At 38.7% G+C, this 23201-nt stretch overlaps 1 protein-coding gene across 1 annotated transcript in view; it reads right to left on the reverse strand.

Annotated features, from left to right (window-relative positions):
• Window positions 1-14191: 14191 nt before the first annotated feature.
• SESTD1 (SEC14 and spectrin domains 1) overlaps window positions 14192-23201 on the reverse strand; it is a 38375-nt gene continuing 29365 nt past the window's right edge. The window contains exons 13-17 of the mRNA XM_010074368.1: window positions 21606-21687; window positions 21160-21282; window positions 19785-19976; window positions 17228-17349; window positions 14192-14942 (exon numbers count right to left, since the gene is read on the reverse strand). Of these exons, the coding sequence (XP_010072670.1) occupies window positions 14813-14942; window positions 17228-17349; window positions 19785-19976; window positions 21160-21282; window positions 21606-21687 (649 nt within the window). The 3' untranslated portion in view covers window positions 14192-14812. The remainder of the gene's footprint in view (window positions 14943-17227; window positions 17350-19784; window positions 19977-21159; window positions 21283-21605; window positions 21688-23201) is intronic.

Raw genomic sequence — 23201 nt, forward strand, 5'->3', positions numbered from 1 at the left:
TTCTTTCCTTGTCTCACACCTGGGAGAACAGGTGTACATGCAAGGGAGGGAAGGAAGCATCCCCCAAACTGATGAGTTTCATGTGGCTTGGAAAAAGGTACAAAAACACTGCTTCCCTCTGGCAGCCCCACCTGAAGGAGGGCCAAAGATGTCAGACCTCTCCAAGTCTGTGGTTGCTGCTTTTTCCTGGGTCCTACCATCTTACCTTTTGAGTAGGCATTTTCAGGTATTGTCAGGAAGGCATGAAAGCACGAGGGCATGAAAGCAAGCAGTCTGCAAGTCTCCCCAGGTTCATGAAAAGGGGACTGTGCAGCCATGGGGGTCATGTACAAGGGTGAGGGTTGAGCAGGAGACAGATATTTCTCCTGGAAGAGGCTCCTCTTTACCCTACACTGGTTCAGTAAGTTTCTAGGATGACAAACTAGTTTAAATCCTAACCAAGTTTTGTAATTTTTAAAAGCCAAAACCAAGTATGATAAAAACCATCCCAGCAGCAGTATCAGTCAGGGGAGGAAGGTTGGAAACAGACGCCTCCTCCCCAAGGTCAAAAAGTACATGAGTGGCATGTGGGGAACAGTAACTTGTGCTACCAGCTCGCATTTAACACTCAATTAGAAAGAACCGTTTCTTGCAGAGAACTACACTATGAAGGCTGCCAGAAAACAGGAGGCTGAGGCACTTACAGATGTTACCCTTTACTCAGGGCTGGAAAGGCAGGACAAGTGGGGGCCAGGCACGAACTAACTTCCCAGCACCCAGACGCAGAGCAAGGAATGGCGCAGGCTACTCCACTGACCCCAACAGGGCTACAAGATTTGAACACAGGCCACAGCCAAGGGAAGTCTGTCCTCCCACCACCTCCAGACCATCCAGAGGCAAAAGGGCAGCCCAGCCTGGCCTTGCTCCTCTCACGACAGTGAAGAGTTTCTGCTGCCAAAGCTACTGAGGCAGGGCAGGTGCACTGAGAAGAGAGGGAACTCTCCCAAAACCAACATTATTACTACCTGGGAGAGGGAGGGAAAGGGCCGGCCAGGGTAAAACGAGATTAACTTCAGGCAGGTAACAGCTGAAGCAGGGGCAGGAGCCATTTCCCTGTCAGCTTAGAGTCCATGAGCTTAGGAAAAGGCAGCCCTAAATTAGGCCAGGCCCCCGGTGGCCCCAAAAAGGGGGGTTTGCCATCTTTGCGACCATGGAAAAAGAAGGTACAGAAGTCCCAGTAAAGGGCTAAGAAACAGCTGTGAAAGTGTACCCAAGAGGTAAAAGACAACCCACTCCTGCCCAGCAAAAAAAGGTAAGAATGAACCATGGTCCATATTGTCTGGATTATTGTTTGATAGTTCCCCAATTCATTTTATTTAAAAACATGCAAGTATAATGAAAAATTATAGCTTGTATCTTCCCATTCTTCCTGTGCATCACCTGAACAAAAACTTCTCTTGCTCCTTCATCAGCAGTCCTGAAGACACTTTATACCACCATAAGAAAACAGCATGAAGAGAAAAAGCTACCCAAAATGCATTGTCACATGAAGCAGAGAAAAGACCAAAAGCAAAAGTATTGTGGTTCATCCATGTCACATTGAACATTTCTCCATGAAAGAAAAAAAAACAAACAATACTGCTAACTGTAAAACCAGCAGTGTATTGGAGATCACAAAACCTGCTAATTCAGAAGATCACTGATAATTCAGTGCAATGGTAAAAGCCAAATCACTGATTGTTAGCTTCCAAGGATAACAACACTAAAAAAAACCCATACAGCAAACAGACCTGGGAAGCAACCACGTGTCCCATTCTTTCATCCCAAAGCATTGTCTTCCCTATAGCCCTCTTTTTGGATCCTAGAGGATTTCCACAAAGTATACATGCTATTTGTACCTAGCACTGGTCAAAATACTACCTAAATCCCTACTGTTTATTAGATGATAGAAGAGATCCACCAAATTTAACTAGGGCTTACAGCCACATGTTCTATCACTTCAGCCTCTGCTCTTATTTTAAGAAAGCTCATATAGCTTTTCAATTTAGAACTCCAGCTTTTAAATGTTATGTAAACAAAGACCAATCTTTCTAGCATCTGTTATTTTAAAAATTGTCTTCCTGTTCTTTACCTGGCTTATATACAAAGTGAAAAGGAATGCTGACACATAGGGATTGTTTACATTTTTATTCACTAGGCATCATGCTACTTGAATTCCTGAAAAATTTACAATCACCCTGTTTTCAATTATACAGAAATAATAAACCAAGCTTGGTGGTAACCTGCTCATCTGATCTGCTTTCTTCTTACCTTATTATCTTAGCACATGATTCAAGATGGCCAGCATAGAAAACTGAGGTGTTGACATCTCCCCTGCAGCAAAAAAAATTTCTTGTCCTGAGAATGTGTTAAACATTATAGTGCTTTCAGAAAAATCTGCCTTTCCTTGTTAAACTTAACACCACGCAAAAATCTGTTTCTTTAGATTCTTTACTCACAGATAAACTTGGGAAGGTTTCATACAACAATAAACCTGAGGAATAGGGGAAAAAAGCACCTTAGGGAGAGGGAGAGAAAGAGAGGAGCACAGATCCCTGCGATAATTCTGAAGCTATTGGCATCTCTGACTGATTAACAGATGTACCTCTAAGCCAACTCATCTGAGCAGATGTCACCAAATCCAAAGACATTAATTACTTGGTATCAGTTTTCTTTGCACATTTAATTTTATTTTGCTGCCACAGCCAATAAAAAACACAAGTTGAATTTATACCTTTCCTTAAAGTGACAGCTACAGGAAAGACTGAAAGAAAAAAGTGACTTGATGACTATTAAAGTGTAAATTTTAACTGTTGAACGGGATGGAAATATTAAACAAAACAGAAAGAAATACACACGTGTGAAGCACAGTGATCACATCTCTTTCTCTCTCATATCCCAGGTGAAGAGACCAGCATGTCCTCTCAAGTTTACTGAAGAAATGGCAGGGAGGCTGTCTCCACTTCATGTTCCTCAGAAGCATCTGGAGAGTGGACTTACCCCATCAGCACCCCTGGGGAAGCTCAACATTTCTGTCTCACCGGCTGTTGTCCAAACCAAACGCTGCACAGCCTCTGGAGCTGCCCTCTGATGCATACACCAGTGACGCAGTTTTAACAGCTCACAGGTGGCACATACACTAGTCAGCCCAATTGCAAGCTTATCAACAGAGAAAGTGGCACCCCAGTGTATTCAGCTCTGTCAGGAGACTGAAGAGACATTAGATAGTTCATTAGTCTGTTGTTCAGGCTCCAGCAGCAGCAGCAGCAGCAGAAAGAGAACAGCTTATTACACAAGATTAGTATGTTCCCTCGCCCATGCATGTAAGGAAAGCCAGCAGGACTTTTGTTATTAAATTCCTTGGGAGCATTTGAAATTCCTTCCTGATGTGGTGTGTTAGCACAGTGGAGTGTGCACTCTGCACCAAATATAGATGTGAGACAGGCTACGTGTTATCCCTGTAAAGAAGGAAGATCAAGATACAGATTGTAACCTACATCTAAGTCTCAAGGAAGCTGCAAACTGTCCCACTAATAAGGGAACTACAATGAGAGTTTTGCCCCATGTCACTAATTTCTGTGTTTATCTTACATTTGCAATTTAGCTGTATTATAAGACTGTTGCCCTTTAATTACTTTCAGTTTTTATACACGAATACAGATGTCTGTATTAAATTTGTGAAATAAAAACATCAGTTAAAAACCACACAGTCTGTTCAAAAAGACTGTTACATTGGTGTAACTGGGGTTTTTGGACCATCTTTTAAGAGTGAAACATCTCTGTTCAACCTTATCAAAAGTAATCAGACAGCAATGATGCAAAAAGATAAGTATGACTCATTTGCTTAACAGGAGACAAACAGATATAACCATACCAAAACATTAAAGCCATATTGTTGCTATTGTTTGGAAGAGTTTATTTAAATGGACACAAATTTCAGAAAGCTCAATTTAGAAAAAGTAGAGAAGTATGTTACACAGCCACACTTCTAATAGCACCTTACTTTAGACATCTTATATTGAGGAGGGTTTATCCAGAAAAGAAAAATTCAGCAGAGGAGTTGAATTAACTGTGAAAGAAGTACAAGGCTTTACAGTCCTTTTTAAAACGTCATTTATCAGCAGAGTTATAAATAGTGGTGCTTTGTTTTGTTTTAAAAAGATAACTCCCGTACAACCCCGCTACTTGAAGGTTCACGCTTCTGAGCATTCCTCTGTGTATTGCATCCACACATTTCCCTTTTCCAGATCATACGGTACCTACAAAGAGCAAGCATGTACCAGCTCCGGCCTGTCTCTCTCACGTAAGTGCTTAAAAAGCAGGAAGCACTGAAATCTCCCCTCCCCCCTGACGCTTGTGTGTCTGGAGCAGGGCTGTTAGATGGCGTGCGTGCTCTCCTGGGGGGCTGGCTGCAGGGTACGAGGATACTTCCTTACTGATCCCAGTTACAAAGAACGGCATGTGACACTTCAGAATTCAAATCCCACATAAATTTAAGAAGCATTGCCTATAAAAAAAAACCACACACACCCCAACAAAAACCCCAACGTTCCCCCCTCCCCCGAACTGAACACTAACTAAAGAGCAGTTAAGACGGACTTACATGCTTCAGAACTACTGTTTGCCTTTCATAGCAAAAAATGCTGCTGCTACACAATCAGCAAAAACAGGTGGTTTGTTCCTTGTTCTGGGCGTAGGTGCTCAAACTGCATTTGAGTTGAATGCTGCTGTCTGCAGTAGCAGGTGGTTCAGTGCAATAGGAGAGGTTCAGAGGACAGAAACTTGGTACCGAAACTCTTTTTCACTGTTCTTCGTACTGCTTCCAAGTGACACCATGATGACTGAGCTGTCTGCATGGCAATGTGTACTACAAGACACCATAGTGGGGAGCAGCAGACTTAATCCTGTGGGAAGATCATCTTGAATGAATGTATGCTTGTCCTGGTGGACATCTTTTGAAGAAAAACAGAAGCAAAGTGTTGCTTCTGGTTCTCCTTTCTACTGGAGTGGCTTTTCTTGTGGTCTACCATGCAAAGAAGGTCTGGGTGTGGGAAACAGAGTGCAGGCTGGCGAGATCATATCACCCTTAGGACAGCATCACCTTTCCTTTGTCTTAGCTGGTGGTTTTGATTTCTTCTTCCAGAACCCAAAGAGTGTTTTGGTTTTTTCTCCTTTCTTCTGAGCCTTCTTCTTCTGGCTCTATGGGCCTTGGTTACTGAAAAGATGCCATCTCTGCCTGCTGTCTTCTGCTGGGGTGGGCAGGGTAGGGATGAGAGCTGTTTCATTGGGGAGGAAGTGACAGGAGAAAGGAGAGATTAAAAGTCCTCATTTTTATCACACAAACTCCAAATTTAGTTTAAAACTACTCAGGGAGTGACAATGCTCTTCCAACCTCATGATGGGCCATCTGTTCCCTTTCCTGTGTTTCCTGCTCTGGAGTGTCCTCACAGGTGGACCTCTACAGTTCCAGAAACGACGCCTTCTCTCCACACAAATATGCCAGAAACCAAGGTGTCCTCATGGCATTTCCCATGAGAGGAAAAAATAGTTTATGGACCAGGACCATAAGTAATAGAGAGCTGTTATCATGGCATTTCGCACGTTTGGCTCAGTCGGGCACCAGGACCAGGTATCCCACATAATGCAGGACCTGGGCAAGTGTTGGGCACCAGGAAGCTGCTGCAGGAAGATTTCTATCACAGCTCAAGGTCCTGAAGGAAATTATTTCAAAAGCATAGCAGCCCATGCTATCAAACGAGATATAGGTGTCCCTTTTCACACCACTGCACCTAGTGCTATAGTATCATCAGAACCCTCCCTTCCCAGAGAGATAAAAGAAAAATCAGTATTTTTACCTGTCTGTAGTACAGAAAGTCAAAAAGTGATCTGTCTGCATGTGCTTGTTGGATTTGACTGTGGGTTCCATGGACAAGTACACTGGGTCAACTCTGGAGTCTCCCTCATTGTCATCCCAGGATCTGAAAGCAGCACATTCCCATCTGACAGTCTCTTCAGGCTCTTTATACAGGGTATATGGCTGCAATGCTGTGTCCAAGGTGCAATCATTGTTTCAAGTCTTCGAGAACACTGCTTTCACTCCCTTGACTTTAGCATTCCTTCTCTCTTAATGTCCAATAGCAGTCATTAAAGTGGCAAACTCTCAGGAGAGTCACTGAATTGTTCTGCTGTCTGCTCCAAGCAGCTTCTGGTTCTTCCACCACACAGATTAATGATCAGACATCTTGGGACCTCAGGCTTCTCCTCTTGGAATTCATCAGGAGGCAGAAGAAGTAGCTCTCACCATGGTAAAATAGTTTAAAATGGGAGAAAGGACATTTTCAAAAAGGATAAGAAAAATAAGTAATTCAAACAGGGAGATGGAAAAGAGAAGACTGGACAAGATTTTGAACCAGAAGTCTTGATGAACAATGGAGAAGCTGAGAGTTGCAAGAATGAATTAGTGACTGACAATCAACAGTATGTGCAAAGGCACACACAGCACTTGGCCCTTTGTAGCAAGAGAACCATGTCAGGCTACTGAAAGAGCCCTGCATTGTTCAAGATCTTGCTACTGATACATGTGTGTTAGGTATAAGCTGAAAGAGCTTGTGGGAAGGTGGCACATATTATTTATGTTCAAGAACCTAATGTTGCATTAAGTGTTAGATCAATTTAAATCACATTTGGGTCTGAGCTTCCAGATTAGTTTTATTCTATAGGCTAAATTGTGCATAATCAAACAACGCTCCGAGAGCCTAACTAATATGCGGTGAATGAACACAGTCAGGAGTTTGCTTTAAAACTACAGTATTGCTGCAAACCAAAACACACTAAATTGACTGTTTGTGACCTTGCTGTCGGTGTTAGACCTGCAAGGTATAGGTTCTTTCTATGACCCTTTTAGAGACACACATTTTCCGTAGGCCATCAACATCAGTGCTGATCACGCAAATAAACCAGTTGCTCAAATGTATCTTTTCCAAGAGCTTTATACATCACAAAGCGTCCAGTAACATGCCCAGGATCCTTCTGCCAGGACAAAAGTCTTTTTCTGTGGATTGTGGAATAATTTATTTTTGACCACTTTTTCCAGTTTCTCAAACTATCTGTTTCAGAAGCATCAGTCCGCTAGTGAACCCTGCAGTCAGCTGCTTTGATTAAGGGTCCCCATTGCTTAATTACCTCAAATTTCACAGTTGAAAGTAGGTTTGCCCAGGACAATAATCACCATCGTTGTTTGAAAAGTGGATACAAATTGAAGTTTAATGATATGGTGGAAACAACTCCTGTGATCTTCTTCACAGTGTAAAGACAAAAGGCAGGCAAGTGCTATAGTTGAAATTTGCAGTCAGACACAAAGCTGCACTGCGGACCCTCTGGATGTAATGGGATTGGGGAAGGGAGGAGAAAGGAAATATCAAAGCAAGTACAACTGGAAACTTCTTGCATTTTTAAAAGTGCACAGAGGTTCTTGTTTTGTTTTTAACCTTAACACAATTTCAATATTAGAATGCTTGAGGCAGAGCCCTGCAGGATATGTTCTTAGACGTTACATTAATTTGCCTGAACGTTATGGCCTGAGATCAGGACTGTGTCCTGCAAAATAACTTTCAAATTAAGGTTTTGACTGGTCACATTAAAAATACACTGAGATTTTTACAGAAGGTTCACAGAAGATATCATGGCTTCACTGGCTGTGCAGGAGGTTTTGCTCCAGGCTGCTCCCATCCTCTAATCTGCAAATGGCCATAAGTCAAGATGTTACTCTAGAGGCATCTGATCAGGCCCTGAGGTGAAAAGGATATATATCAAGTAAATTTAAAATAATAATAATGCTAATGTATTTGCAAATCCTTTATGTTACATATTTATCTATTTTTGCACTGGTTCTTTAGAATCATGCAGTATGTTTGACAGTACTCTTCAGATTTAAAAAAAAAAAAAACAATTTAAATAATCCTCTTAAATTGCAAGATTATTTAGGGGTTTTTTTTCCTAGCTATACAGTCACTGTGGGCTTTCTATTTCTTTGGCTAAACCAAGATAAAGTTTAAAAACCAAACTATTTTACTGCCTCCATTTTTCAACTTGCAGACTGTGAACCCAACATAAGCAGTTCCAGCTGACAGATTAAAAGCCACATTTCAATGAGAAAACCCAGAACTTGACCCAAATTAATAGAAACATTTGACGAGTCTTCTGTCATCCTTTGATTACATTGAATCCTTTTCAGAAGGCAGAGATAGGTAATGTACCTTGTTATCCCTTGTCAGTGCAGCAGGAACTGCAGTAACTGTTTTAGAACCTTGTTTTCAGTGTTCCAGGCATAGGAATAGCATGCAAGAGTACTTCATGGGCTGCATAGCTTTTTTTTTCCCCACTTGATCTGATATTTAGTAAATATTCTGTAATCAAACCCCTTCCTCTGAGTTACTCTTTCTTGCCGTGCTAACATTTCTTCTGTTTGCAGTGTATTTCATTAACTGCCTTCAAAAGATGAGCTCAGTTTTCCCAAACATCCTTACAACCTATCTGTTGGCACTACATGATTTTTATAAATATTTTCATCATAAATTAAACACTTACAATTCACCAAATGGTTTTATTAGGTTCCTTGGTTTTCCCTCCTTTCTTTTTGCTGACCACTGTTCTTCCTGTCTCACTACCATATATAGAAAAAAAAAGTCACCTCCTTGTTCCAAGATGAAAATTATTGAGCAGTGCTTTTTATATCCTCTGGGTGTGTGCATGATTTCCATGACTATAACATCTCACCCACTCCCAAATACTAATGAGGTTTCCTTCCTAGCAACCCTCTGAAGCAGGGAATGCAGCTGTCATCCCAACACACACACACACAAAGTAAATTCTTCTTTGGAAACAATGAAGGAACTCTTTAAACCCTCTGTTGGATCACTTGCAAAGTCTTTAACAAAATTGTTTGCAGAGGAGGCAGTTTATTGGTAGACATGTTGATATATCTCTGATAAGGTCCAGAAAACAAAGCAATACCTAGAGAAGAGGTAAAAGCTAACAGTGAATAGCAAAAAGAATTCCAATAGTTCACATTTCTGTCACCTGCAGGAGCAAATGGCCTGGCTTCTCCATGAGTGACTGGTTCTGCAGAGGTAATGCACCGTGAAATGATGCCTGCATATGGCAGCTACTGAACAAATTGGCCATATACGATGGGTGGAAATAAAAGCCTTACAAGGCTCATTGAGCATGTGGCTCACTGCAGCCTTTTGATGCTGTTTCAAGCAAAGCATTAATAAAAACCGTGTCTACACAGCTGACCACATTACTGTGTTTCTTTGGATACATTTGTCCTGGAGGGGAGGAAGGCCATGTTCTGAGAGGCAGTGAGTGATATAAAGCAGACAGTAGGTCATCCTGTTCACATCATCACCACAGATACGTGGAGTACCAGTCAAATGTGTTGAATACACTGTACAATCTTTACCCTGCTGAGACTAGTTTATGGTTATCTATTGTCCAATAGAGGCATGCAGAGCTGCATGCAAGGGTTCAGAAAGAGAACAGTCTGCACTTAGCACCTGTTGAGAATATGGCTTGTTGCCAAGTCTCTAAAAGTCAGACTCGCATCACACAATCATAATAAATATCAATTAACCATGCTGTATACTAGCCTGTGGAAATGGCTAACACACCAGGAAAGCTACTCTCTTTCCTAATAGTCTAAAAACCTTAAGAGGAGAATGGAACATTAAAAGATGCTTATCACTTCGCTAACATTTAAAAAAAAAAAATATCCTGGCACACTAATTGAGAGAAACAAGTCCTGCTGGAGCTCTCCAGCCCACTGGAACTCTGCAGCCTCTGATCCTGTGAGGCATGGGGATCATGAGCAATCCAGACATGCCTGGAAAGTCAGCAATGACAGTGGGAATGTGCTGTCACTTACCCAGCATCTGCAACTCTTGCTGATAAAATGAACGTGGGAAGCAGAAACCCCCAAAATGAGACAGCAATCCATACACTGCAAACGAAGCATAGAAGAGTGAACCATGTCTGAAAATTACACCACTAAAATCACACATTGACTGCTCCTGCCAAAATGGAGAACAGCAACAAATAGAAATGAGGAGGTTTAAGAGGTGTTTGTTTATGCTTTGTTCTGATAAAAAACATCTCAAGTAGCAGGTCTTCCATCAGTTCCTCAGAGAGGCAGTTCTTACAGCTAAGATAACCTTCACTCTCCATTTCCATAATTTATAGATTATTAGGATTAATGTTTCATGCAAGATCTAGGAAAGGGCTCAATAAAGTTTTCTAAGGCCCAACCTGTAAGTATACTGTGTGGGGAGCATTTATATCCATTCAAATAGAGCCAGGGATTTTCAGGACTTCACAGAAGTGTCAGGAGTCTTCTACCTTGAGCTGTAGCAGCCTTTATCCTACGTGCAATGCATATCTACACGGAACCACCCAAGCATCTTACTGTGCCTGTTCCAGGACCCACAGCTACCACAATACCTCCTTTTCATTATTTTCTAATTTACTCAATTGATATGCAGCCTTCTGATGATGACAGTATTATAGCAGAGTAGACAGAACAAGATTGGGATGTGTAATGTCAGGCTCCTCAGAAGAGCTAAGTGTATTTGTATGGTCATAAGTAGAAGCCACATTTTAGCTGGCTGTGCAAAGCAGTCAGATCTGTCATTTGTCACATGCAGTCAGTGGCATGGTTTGCTATAGAAGTTTGACAAATAATCTGTGGCTAAATCCGCCTTCCCAAAGAAAGACTATTACGTACTAAATATTAGAAACTTGGGATAGCTACATTGGGTCTACTCAGACATTTTGAGCACAGATGTTTGAGCTTAATAAATCAACAACATATTTTACATAGTACTTCTCCCCTTGACATGCAAGTCCAAACTGCATTAGAAGTTTCCTGACGGCAGCTTGCATCAGTGGTGTCTGACAGTAATCAATGGCTAGCTGCTTGTGGAACAGCTAAAAGGTTTGCCAACATGTAAAATACATATTTAAAATTGTAGAACTATAAAAAACCCCCATGCTTTACAATTTTAAATTACTTTAAGCTTTTAAGCATGCTTACTTTTAAGCACACTTTGTGTGGGAGCGATCTGTAAACAAAAAGGTATTTTTTCCAGTAGCATTAGGTACTCGCAACACATTTAACATTTCAATGCTTTCATTAAGCTGCCAACAAAACAGTATTATTATTTCAAAACCTGTACTTTATTATCTGTGCAACTCTTGGTAACACAGCCCATTATTTTCACTTCACAACCTTAAGATACTCCAAAATTATAAACTTGAGACCGATTGAAGTTTCATTTGCTTTTCTTTGTACTTGAGAAGTTTGAAATCTTAGTCTAGCTCTTTGCTATCCAGCTTATAACTATAAATATCATGAGTATCTGGAAAATTAGATTAACTTTTTCAGATAAATTTAAAAAATTGTGATTTTCACTTTGCTTTTTTAATGTTTTCCAACCAATTTCCTTAGCACATTTGAAATTTTAAACAAGTATATTTTTTTTTTTCCTCTCCCTTCCAAAGAAGAATTTGTATCCTGACTCAGCCTTCCTCTTGTCTCTATATTATATTCCCATAATCTTTGCTGGAAGAGAGACCTACGACTGATGCCCTACTAAAAACAGATGACACCTACCGAGTTGATCACCTTTCCAATGTTGCTCACTGTTCACTATCACAAAAAAACACACTCAGGATTACATTACCAGAAAGAGTAATAAAATACTTACCATATTTTGAAACATCTCAAATACATCAAAAATTGGCTAACAGGAACTCGGAAATCTTTCTTATTGATTTCATTACCATGGAACAGGGTTGATTCCATCACTTCCAAATCATTAGCCATAATATACTTAAGACTATAATAACTACAATCCTTACAGTCAATCCTTCCCTATTCTATTGGTATCTCCCCATCTTACATGTAGCACTGTATCCCTCACTGCAGGTGATTTATGTTACATAAACCCCAAAACGTATTTGCATCTTTTGGAACCCCGCTGTTTGAATTGTTTTTTCTACCAAAAAATGCAGAGCAAGATCCACAGGTAGAGCCACCACTACTGCTTACAGTAGTACCTGCACAGACAAACAGATTACTTGAGCATACTTTTGCCTTCTAGCATATGTCTATATACCTCATTGACTCTGTATGCTGTTAAGAGTTAGACATTTCTAAAGGGTCATTAGCAAGTACAACCATAGATGTTGGATTGACTAAGAGAAGACCAGCACAAAAATCTCTTTTTCAATTAGTTACATTCAACAGAATTCTTGGCAGATAGCGTTTATTCCATTCTTTCAGTAAGACAGGAAGTCTTATTAACAGGGAGGATTCAGAAATATGTCAGACTCATGCAACATGACCTAGAAAACTACTGCCATCATTCCTGATACATAGAAAGCGAACAAATTGCAAAGTGCTGGAAAACAGCGCCTTACCAGCCACTTGATTTCCCTAAAGGCATGAAATCCCAGAGAGTAAGGAGAAGGGAGCAGAGAGAGAGTGGGCAAAAGCTAGCAGGGGTTATGTTAGAGGCTCGATTAGAGACAACAGGGTGAAAGTCAGAGTCCACTGGCCTCTAGGAATGTTGGATGACAGCTAAGAACAGCCTCAAGATTGGACTTCTACATGGAGCCAAAATTAACATGGGGGTTATTGGGGTGAACAGTCATCAGTTCCAAGTTGTGCACACAGCTGTCACATGAACAAGTTAGGAGCTTCTGATACTGCTCTGGTTTTGCATACATTATTAAGCCCCTAAACAGAATAAAAATAGAACAAAATAGAAAAAAAAACCCCTGCAAATAATCTTAGTATTTTAACATGTGCTTCCTGTAAACTAATATTTTAATGAGATTTTATACTGCAGGCCATTATTTACTGTAAGTAGATTCAATTTACAAAAAAAATGCTGCAGAATTGGAGACACATTAGTGCTTACTAATGACTATAATAATTTACTTTTGTGCTTGTGCTTTTTAAATATATGTAAATTTTTCATGTTTGGATTTTCTAAATAAATTAGTCTCATCCAAATATAAGCCATAGTAACAGCAGATTTGTCAAATGGAATTGAACAACTAAATTAAATTTTAAAAGATCGTATTGAAAAAGTCTCTTTATAAATAAAGTCTGTGAAACTTCAGTTGGTTTTAAACTAGTATTGATGTAATATTGTACCACTGCATCAAATGCATCAAAAAAATAATTGGATTTCCTCTGCCAAAATACCCTGAAAGAAAAATACCTTTATCAGTTGTTACAGAGAAGCCATTAATTTTGAATGACTATTTTTTTAATAGAGAAATTGCTTTATTTGACACATCACTTTCTTGTGGAGAAAATGTGGAAAAAATGAGACAAATAAGTAAATATGATATTGGAATGACAGATCCATCAAGAAACCCTGCAGAGTATTAGCAACGCCCGCAGGAAGAGAGTGTTCTCTTTACTGTGAGCAAAATATAGTGAGATAAGAGAAGGTACTTAAACCTACTGTTGTTTGTTTCACACACGGTATTCTAAAATGGTTAGACACTACACCATCTTCCAGTAAATATAATATTGAATTTATCCAAATTAAATCCTGAAGAGTAAGAAGTGAATCAAATTATGCACACAACTTATTTTGTTTCAGTCTAATTCCTTTCTCTTAATAAATTTCATTTTATTACTAATCGCATGGTTCTAAGTTGTTTATGAATTTCATGTTAATAATTTTTAATTAGATTAAAATCCTTAACCTCAAAAGGTACTACCAGGGATATTCACATTATTCAAGATTCTCCATTCAAAGTGAACCAAGACTTAGAAATAAAGCACAAGAGATGTGTACCGGTCTTACATGGGAACAAAACTATTATTAATATAACACTGACTTATGCACATACTCTCTTACCTTTGTGTAAGTACTGCTATCAGAAAGTAAGAAAAAAAATAACACAGACTCTCGCTCCTATTAATAATAGTTCAAGACCAGTTTCTCTTATAGCTACAGCGTGTTAAAGAATATTTTATAAGAAAAATTATACTGACTTTGTCAATATATTGGGGGAGGGATGATTTTTACCACAATTTATTACAAAAATATAAACAAAAATTACATTTGGGAATACAGACCAGAACAAATTTATATTAGATTTTAAAAAGATGATTTTTATTAAGCACAAACAGCTTTTAATACATTATCAATACAAATAGGAAAACATCTGTTTAATGAATTTGATATATCAAAGATTTGATGGGCAAGTTGCATACTGGCACAATAAAAATGATCTTTTATTTTTAAAAAGTATTTCAAGTTAAAATTGTAGGGTCACCACTGTCTACACTGCAGGAACATTACCTACAGTCTAAAATTACTACATCACCTTGGCATAGGGGGAAGCAAAGAACTACAGTTTCATAATATGGAACTCCTAACACTTTCATTAGCACCATTCAAAGCTTGCATCAGCTCTTTAACTAAGAAGCAGCTGACAGGTCAGGTAAAGCTTTACAGCAAATTTCAGTGCAAAGTTTACAGTTCCTTTTTGTAAGATACTTGGAATCTATGGTTTCATAGCATGTTAAATAATTATGGCTTGATAGATGTACAGTGTTAAGATGCTGAGAACATTTACTTTGAAAAAAGGATGAAACTTACAACGGCTGTGAAATGCATTTTAATATATTATGCCAAATTCTGTAATATGCAAACAACATGCTGGATTACAAACTGAAGTCCTATTATGAATTCACAGACAAGGGTCAGTATTAGCTCTCTGGGGTAGTGGCTTCTGGTTGTCTCAGCTGCTGCCTTTTCAGACTAACGAGCTTCATCTTCTCTCTAATGTGTTCTGCGGCAGAAGCCATATCACTTGGAGTCCCAAAATACTGCTCAGACCTAAAAGAAAAAAAAAAAACCCACACAAAAAGTTATCAGTGAAAAGTACAACAGTGCATTAATATATATGTGAATAGCACTAGAAAACACAAAGCAGGTAAGAAAAATAGGCACTTTTTCCTCTTGAAATTTAAAAGCCACCTTTAAAAGGCTTTGGAGACTCAGTGATGAGACTTGACAGCAGATCTTGATGAAATTATTTCACATATTGAATGACCCTTTTACACCCCAAAAGATTCTCAACAGTGGGGTGCTGTTTTAGAAGTGCAACTGGATACTTCCAAACACTATTTTATACTGCCATTCTCCGGATAGCCCCCAAGTCAGTCTGCCAGCTTTGAATACTATGACAATCAAGTCATAGTAAATCTATACATGAATTCTGAGGCTACACAATTACTGCATTATTGAAGGACTGTCTGCGAAGTCAGCCACATGCTGTCAAATTATGTCATCTATCTCTCACACTGAAAAGAACACATGACTCTGTAAGTCGATTTCTCTCATTCAAATACAGCAAAAGAACAGCTGAAATGTTAGGGAAACCACTAACCAAGATGTCAGCAAATGGAGAATTTGAACAGAATACATGTTTCAGAAGAACAGGTATCAAATCCAGTTACAAAGCACAGAGGTTGAAGATTTTGGAAATGGTGGCAGGACAAAGGACTTGGGACAGAGTGGGGGGGCAAACAGATTTCACAACTGCACACAAGATCACACAGTATGGGCAGATATATTTCCTGATGCAGATTAGGAGCCACGAGCAGGACAGGGAAAAGTGAGCTGGACTTCCAAGAAGATATGGACAAAAGTCCGAAGTGGTAAAGAGGCTGATGAAGATGCCTCCAAGCTTTTAATGACTTTTTTATGTTCCTACATTTCTTAAACTACTTCTACTAATGAGTGAACTCTTTGCAAATTGTTTGTTAAATGCTTCAAAAATAGAATGATTAGGGATGACGAGCAGGGGATCCTGGGATTTAGGACAGCTAAGATCCCACTTTTCATAAGGGGGACATGCAGAACTTTGCTGAAATGCCAGAGGGGTCAGAAATAATACTCAGGATTCAGTCAATCAGCCTAAAATAAAGGTGTATATATACCTATAGCTATAGGAGCATTGTGTTAGGACTCAAACCTCAAAAGTGTGGCAACTGCCTTCTTTCATAGGGAGCTTTCTCAGGTTCTAATGTTTGTTTTTACTTAATAGTCTATCTGCAAATCACATTGGTTTCAAGAATAAATAACAGTTGCTATTTTACTGGGTCATTATAATCTGCTATACACAAGTTATACCAAAATACTTCAATGAACATAACACACTTCTTGTTTTTTTCCCTCACAGCTATAAAATCCTCCACTATTTTCAAATACACTACTGAAAGGCCAGTAAAAATCACTACTGGTTCAGTCCTGGGTCCATTTTCATGGGTAGTGCTCCTCACTGAAGGAAACTATACTGCACAGGGAGCATAATATTTTGGAAATAAGATAACAGGAAATTAATTTTCATGACCAGCTTCCTGTAACCGTATTTTGCAGATCAATTTCAGGTAACCCATAATACAGTTGCCAGATGCCATCTCATAAGGTTTCAGCCTCTAATTCAAAATATTGATTTCAGATTTCATTCATTATGGTGTCAGATCCTACACACAGAAACTAGTTCGAAGGCTTGGTTACACTAACATAGAAGAAATTAACTACAAGCTCAGCATCAGAATGGACAAGTGTATTTTACTGAACACAGAGAATAGAGTTTTATTATGGCTGAGATTCCCAATTCAATTTGCTTTCACAGCTCAAGAGAGTCACCAATTTTAAATTAGTATGAATAACTCACAAGGGAAGGACTGTTTTATTTGCTGAATAAATCAAATATAAATTTATCTCCAATATATTGGCTTTAAGACTTCAGATAGAATTGTGAATACATTAATCAAAATAACACAATTCAAATGTGAATATGCTCTTTTGTCAGGGAGCAGAGATCAAGACTGGTAATTCTTCTGTTACTTTTACATACTTTGCTGGTGTAAAGATTGCATAAATCTAATAATGACTGAGTGCGAAAAAGTCCCTACTTTAAAAAAGTGGGCACATTGTCCCTGGGAAGTTTGAAATTGGACCTGCCTGCTTTCTGTGACGAGATGGGAAAGAATTTTTAATGCACTGACTTTTTAATTTCAGCCATAAGCATTCAGGATTCTTCTGCATACAAGACTATTACGAAACTTTACCAAAAGCATATTCAGTAGGCATCAGAAAAACATTCTGCATACCCATCAGGATAAACTACAGGCACTGTTAGTCTGTCCAACAGCGATTTCCCAACTGCTTCAATTTCATCAAATTGCTCCATTTCATTAAAAGCTTCAGGCTGCTCTGGACATTCTTGCAAAATCTGTTTAAAAAAAAAAGAAGAAGAAATGCATAACAAAGTAGACAAGGGATAGCACAGTTTTTAAAGTGCCATTAACTGGCAGAGTGAATGCTCTTTTCTCCATCTTCACTGCCACATTTATGTGAGATCAATTGAAATATTAATATAATTCAAGAAGGAAAATATCAATTAAGCTACACTGAGAAGATAGTTCAGGGCTACCACTGTTCTGTACTAGAATGTTTGACACTACTTCTAAGAGGGAACAAAAAGGGAAAAATAGTCTTGCCAGACAATATTCCAGCAACACATATAAAATGCATAAAAACAGTAACCTGCATCAAGACAGTCATATAAAATGAAAGACACCATTATCCCCATTGTATTCAGCACTGGTGCAGCCTCACTTTGAGTACTGTGTTCACCTTGAGTACTGCAGTTCTGGTCCTTGAATGCATCCAGACGAGGGCAACAAAACTGGTGAAAGGACTGGAAAGAATGTCCTGTGAGGAGTGCCTGAGGACTTTGGGCTTGTCTAGTCTGGAGAAAAGGAGGCTGAAGGGCAACCTCATTGCTCTCTACAGCTTCCTGAAGAGGGGACATAGAGAGGGAGGTGCTGAGCTCTTATCACTGGTGTCCAGTGATAGGACACATGGGAATAGCTCAAAGCTGCACCAGGGGAGGTTTAGACTGGGCATTAGGAAGCACTTCCTCACTGAGAGGGTCGTCAAAATACTGCAACAGGCTTCCTAGAGAGGTGGATGATGCCCCAAGCCCATCAGTGTTTAAGAGGCATTTGGACAATGCCCTTAATAAGATGCTTTATCTTGGTCAGCCCTGAAGTGGTCAGGCAGTTAGACTAGATGATCGTTGTAGGTCTCTTCCAACTGAAATAGTCTATCCTATAGGCATGAATAACAAAGCACCCCTTACAAGCTGTTTCAAGCACAGAAGAGGTGGGATTAGAAAAGGCTGAACATGAGTGTTTCCAGAGGGGATTGGGACCCAGTACTAGTACTTAGTTCTGGATTTTCTTTCACTTCTCCCTCTACCACTTCTTACTTTTTTTCCAAAGCAGCATGGATATTAACAGCGCATTTTCCTCACAGTCTCATTAGTATGTCACAGTAGTGTGAGGGGAATCTGCTTTTGAACAAGAGTATTATTTTTTTAGCTATTCATTTACTTCTTTTTTTTTAACTTATGATTGCTTAAAAATATAGCAATTAACTACCGCAATAATGAAACAATGCTCATAAAATGGACTGAGACCACCAACCCTTTTAGGAGCTTACAAACCACTCAATTTTAATTTGGTATCAGGTAAAATTTTTTTCAGCTCTCTGGCAGCACAGAGGCTGTACTTCTGCTTTTAAGAACCTCCAGCAATTCTCAGTGTCTACAAATTCAAAGTATCTTCCTTTAATACAAACAATAAATGAATAAAAGCAAGGAGCATACAAATCAACTTTGCATCCATGCTCTCCTTCAATGACAGAATGAATTTATTTTTTTTTACCATGTGCAAGGTTGGCTTTTTTTTGCAGTTATATGCAATTTTATTGTCACTATTAGAGATACATAATCCATAGTGCTTTTCTAAAATGTATCACTTCACAGAAAGAATGGTTCCTGGACAAAAAGACCCTATCTCTCAAGATCTACAGTAATGGACATTGTCTCAAGTATTTGAAAACTCTCAACTTTCCCCCCCTTCAGGAAGCTGTTACTGAATAGCAACTATCCCTCATAAAATTATTATTGATTGCTCATCTCCTTGGTGGCTTCTAGCATCATCCACCTGGGCACGGAGGTGAGACACCTGGTTATAGGTATTTGAAAACCATACTAAGGTAGAGGTGTATTTTGAAGAAAGCATGTTCACAACCCTCCAAGTGCAAAACACAAGATGCAGCAACACAGCATGCATGGAAACTAAACTGGTGACAGTTTCATTAATTTACAGTTTGTGAGAATAACATCACATTCAAAACGCACACAGCTTAAAAGACGATACTCCTCTTAATTCTCCAAAGATCTTAAATGATCCCATAGCTTTGTATTAGACCTCGCACAAAACACAAATCAAGAAGTGTTCCTTGCCTTTAAGAAATACAGTATAACACACACAAAGAAATGCTTTATGATCAAAAACAGAGATCCCCTCTGAAGAGTTTAAAAAAAAAATAAAAAAAATCACAGTCCCAATTCAATGCACCTGAACATCAGGGCTGCTCTTCTCCTTTTTGTTAAGCAGGCCCTAAACCAATATAGGTACACAAGCAATAATTGCATTAAGTATTGATATTAACAATTAGAAAAATATTAAATTCTTCTTTCCACTCTTTTTTAATATTTAGAAAGGAAAAAAATACACACTGACAATTTTATTTTTCTTACATTTTGTTTGCTTAAATTCTGATAAGAAATTTTTGTTCTTAAAAAACACAACATACCTTTTCAGCACTTGAATGAAATGCAATAGCTGTTTCCAGACGGTGCACTCTTTCTTCAGAAGTTATTGTAAACTGTTTCCACACTCTGTTCAGTCTTGGAAGTGTGTCCCCTGAGGACCTTGAAGTGCATCGCAGGGACTGGCACAGGACAACAGTTGCCTGTAGTAACTGTCTCCCATAATCGTAAGTACTCTAAAAGTTGGAGACGATGGGAAGAAAGTACACATAAACACTCACCATTTAATTTAGGAGTTAATTATCATCTTAACACAACAGGAGACAAGTTTATGAAACCTCCTCAATTTAGGTCCACAAAGTATATTGAACTATGGTGGTCTACTAGAGAATACTGCTGAAGTATGGATAAAATTGTAATGACCAAAGAGGGCTTTTACTCTTAAAAAACAAACAAACAAACAAACAAAAAACAATCCTTTGTTGTCTAGCATTCACACTGGCAAAAGAACAGAGCTTCCTGAAAACACTGAATAGCTGCTTAGACCTTACATGTGATACTTGATACCTACTGCCAAGATGACTGTCTCACTAACTTCACTGTCACCATGTTTGTGGTCACCCAGCATCCAGGTGCATTGTGGTACATCATCATAACAGCAAGCTACCCACCTGTCATTATCAGTTCTAATTCATCAAAAAAGAAAATCAGTTCCAGTGTAACAGGTGCAATTTGAAAACATCACATCTGTTAATTGGCAAATCTGAACTAGACATACCTAAAAGCAGTATACATATGAAAAAGCACCTGAAAAAGGCTCAGCACGTATACTTTCTATTCTTAAGAATAGAATATAGAATATTCCCAGAATCACTTTGCATATTCAAGATTTGCAAACAGGTGTGCAAACATGCCCTATGGCTTCAGTGAATTTCAGCAGACTCTTGTACAGCAGGATTCATTGCTTGGCTGCTACAGTCAAGAATTAAAACTCTCAGTTCTGTTCAACCACTAACTCTGCTGGTGCCAAAACTCCTTGTATGAGCAGGACCACCATACAATAACAGTCAAATCTATCTAGTAAACCAATAGAAAGACAGGCTCTGTTTCATGACGTATGGCACAAAATAGACTGAAACCAAGCGGCTCATTCATAGTTCAGTATTTTGACTGCACTCCTTCAAAAGTCATTATAAAGACTGTTTGAAATATATGCCTTTTGAGAGAGTCAATGGGAACTTTATGTTTTGTGGTTTGCGTTGCCTATGTGAAGCAGAACAAACTAAGGTAGAAAACTGCAGCATTGCTATTGTTGATGAAACTTCAAAATCTCATTAGGCTCATCAGGTACCAATTCTGTTTAGGAGATCTACTGAAACTCTACAAAACCCATATTGCTGAAGAAGTAATTCACTTCACCTGTGCCACATCAACAAATTTTCGATGTTTCTCCAGTAAAACTCTTGTTTCTTGAGCATCATCTCCCAATCGGATGTGTGTCTTCAGCAGAGCATCCAGCAGTTCACTTAACCATTCTACTGCCTTAAAAACAGAAGTTGAAAGAATAAAAACTAGTAAATTAAAAAGAAATTAATCCAGAAGTGTGAAGTAACTTCAGTACTATCACATAACTTTGATTTGGAAAGAAGTTAAATGAAATATCACAAACTGGTAGATCATGCATGCAATCACCAAATACACAATTTTCAGTCATTGCAATATGCTTTATTTTCACTGTACAAATTCACTAAATAAAACTACATGTGACAGTGACAGAAATAATACTGTACAACTATCAATCTCCCTAAGTTTAGCCAGTGGACTACAAAGACCAGAATGATGAAATTCTGTAGGCATTTCCATACCTGAGCAGCATCCTCTTCACATTTAAATAACTGTACCATCTGAAGCATCTTCAGTCGCCGCACATCCACCATATCCTCACACCTTAAACAGTAGCACAGACAGACTCACCAACACATGCATAGCAGACATAATCCACTTTGAGTTTGACAGCGATGTTTTCAGTGAGCAACATCAAGATGCAAGTGTTCATGACAAGGTGATTGAAGCATTTTTGTGCAGCTTAGCCTGGCCAAAGTACGTAATGCCTCACATGAAAGTAAGAAACATACAATAAATAGAACTGAGCACTACAACCCACTGAAATCATGATCCTCAAGACTCCTGACATGGCTGTGCTACAGACAGCAATACCAGCATTAGCTACAAGGCCTTCCAGCAGCATTGCAGGTTCCTTACCTTGTTGCACTGGTAAGACTTGCAGGCCACACAGAAGCTCACATGGCTAAGACAGAATTTCTCCTACTGAAGTCTAGGTGAAAACTGGCTTAAACCTGGCATAATTCCAAATTGTACTGTGAGCTGGTGGCAAAGTTTTCAGGTGAATAAAATGAGGACTGCTTAAAAGATATTAATACACCTTTCCATTTTTCTTTCTAGCTAACTAAAGATTGCAATAATTGAACATTTACATGATTATGTCCTTTCCTGTAGCTTGTCAGGAAGCATTCTAGAATCTAATTCATATAAAAACTAATTCTAATTCTCTTGCTCTGAATTAAGCACATTTAGCAGTTCTTTCTCTAGTAAAAAAAAAAAAAATTGTAAGTTCTTTTCAACAGTGAGAGCTAATACATTTAGCAAAATGACCTTGTCCACTTCAATTTCAGAGCCTAGTAAGTAGACAGCAAGATTCAGACTCCTGTCCAGTGCAAATGGAATTACTAATGTCAACAACAGTCAGCACTGTAGATGAATTCAAAATACAGTATGTACAGATCTGGTTGGTTTTGTTGGGTTGGTTTTTTTTGGGTTTTTTTGTTTTTTTTTTAACTGGTTGCAAACATAAGCACTTCCAAAGAACAGTTTGTTAGCATGCTGCATTTTGTTACATGTCCTGTAGCACTGTGATGCTTACAGAAATGAAATTTGTTGCTCTAATAATGCAGGAAAACAGTTTATAGGTTCCAGAAGCATAACTAAAGCAGCAAAATGCCCATTTAAATACACATTATACTACAGATGTATATAACTAAATAAGAAACATCCAATAGAATTTAAAAAAAAAGTGTTGCAAAAATTACTATTAAATGCTATTGAGAGATGGCAGTCCTACTTTGTCTTTTGTCCAGGCTGAAGAATCTTATTTAATCATTCATCATCTGGAAGCTTCTTCATACCTTTGTCTGAACATTTTATTGATTTTTTGATCCTCTACTTGACTTCCCACAATTCTATATCCCTTTGTGTAACACTTAAAACACAAATGAACTACAAAACTATATAGCAACACAATCACATTTTCCTTCTAGTTTTCTATTCCTTTCCTAATACTCCATAGCCTTTTACTTGCTTCTCACATTATGACTGAACATTAAAGCAATTTTCACAAATGTATTCCAATGTTTATCTTTAAGTTAACAGCTAGTTCAGAGTCT

This window comes from Pterocles gutturalis, unplaced genomic scaffold (genome assembly GCF_000699245.1).
Source record: "Pterocles gutturalis isolate BGI_N339 unplaced genomic scaffold, ASM69924v1 scaffold17022, whole genome shotgun sequence".
Taxonomy (NCBI): Eukaryota; Metazoa; Chordata; class Aves; order Pterocliformes; family Pteroclidae; genus Pterocles; species Pterocles gutturalis.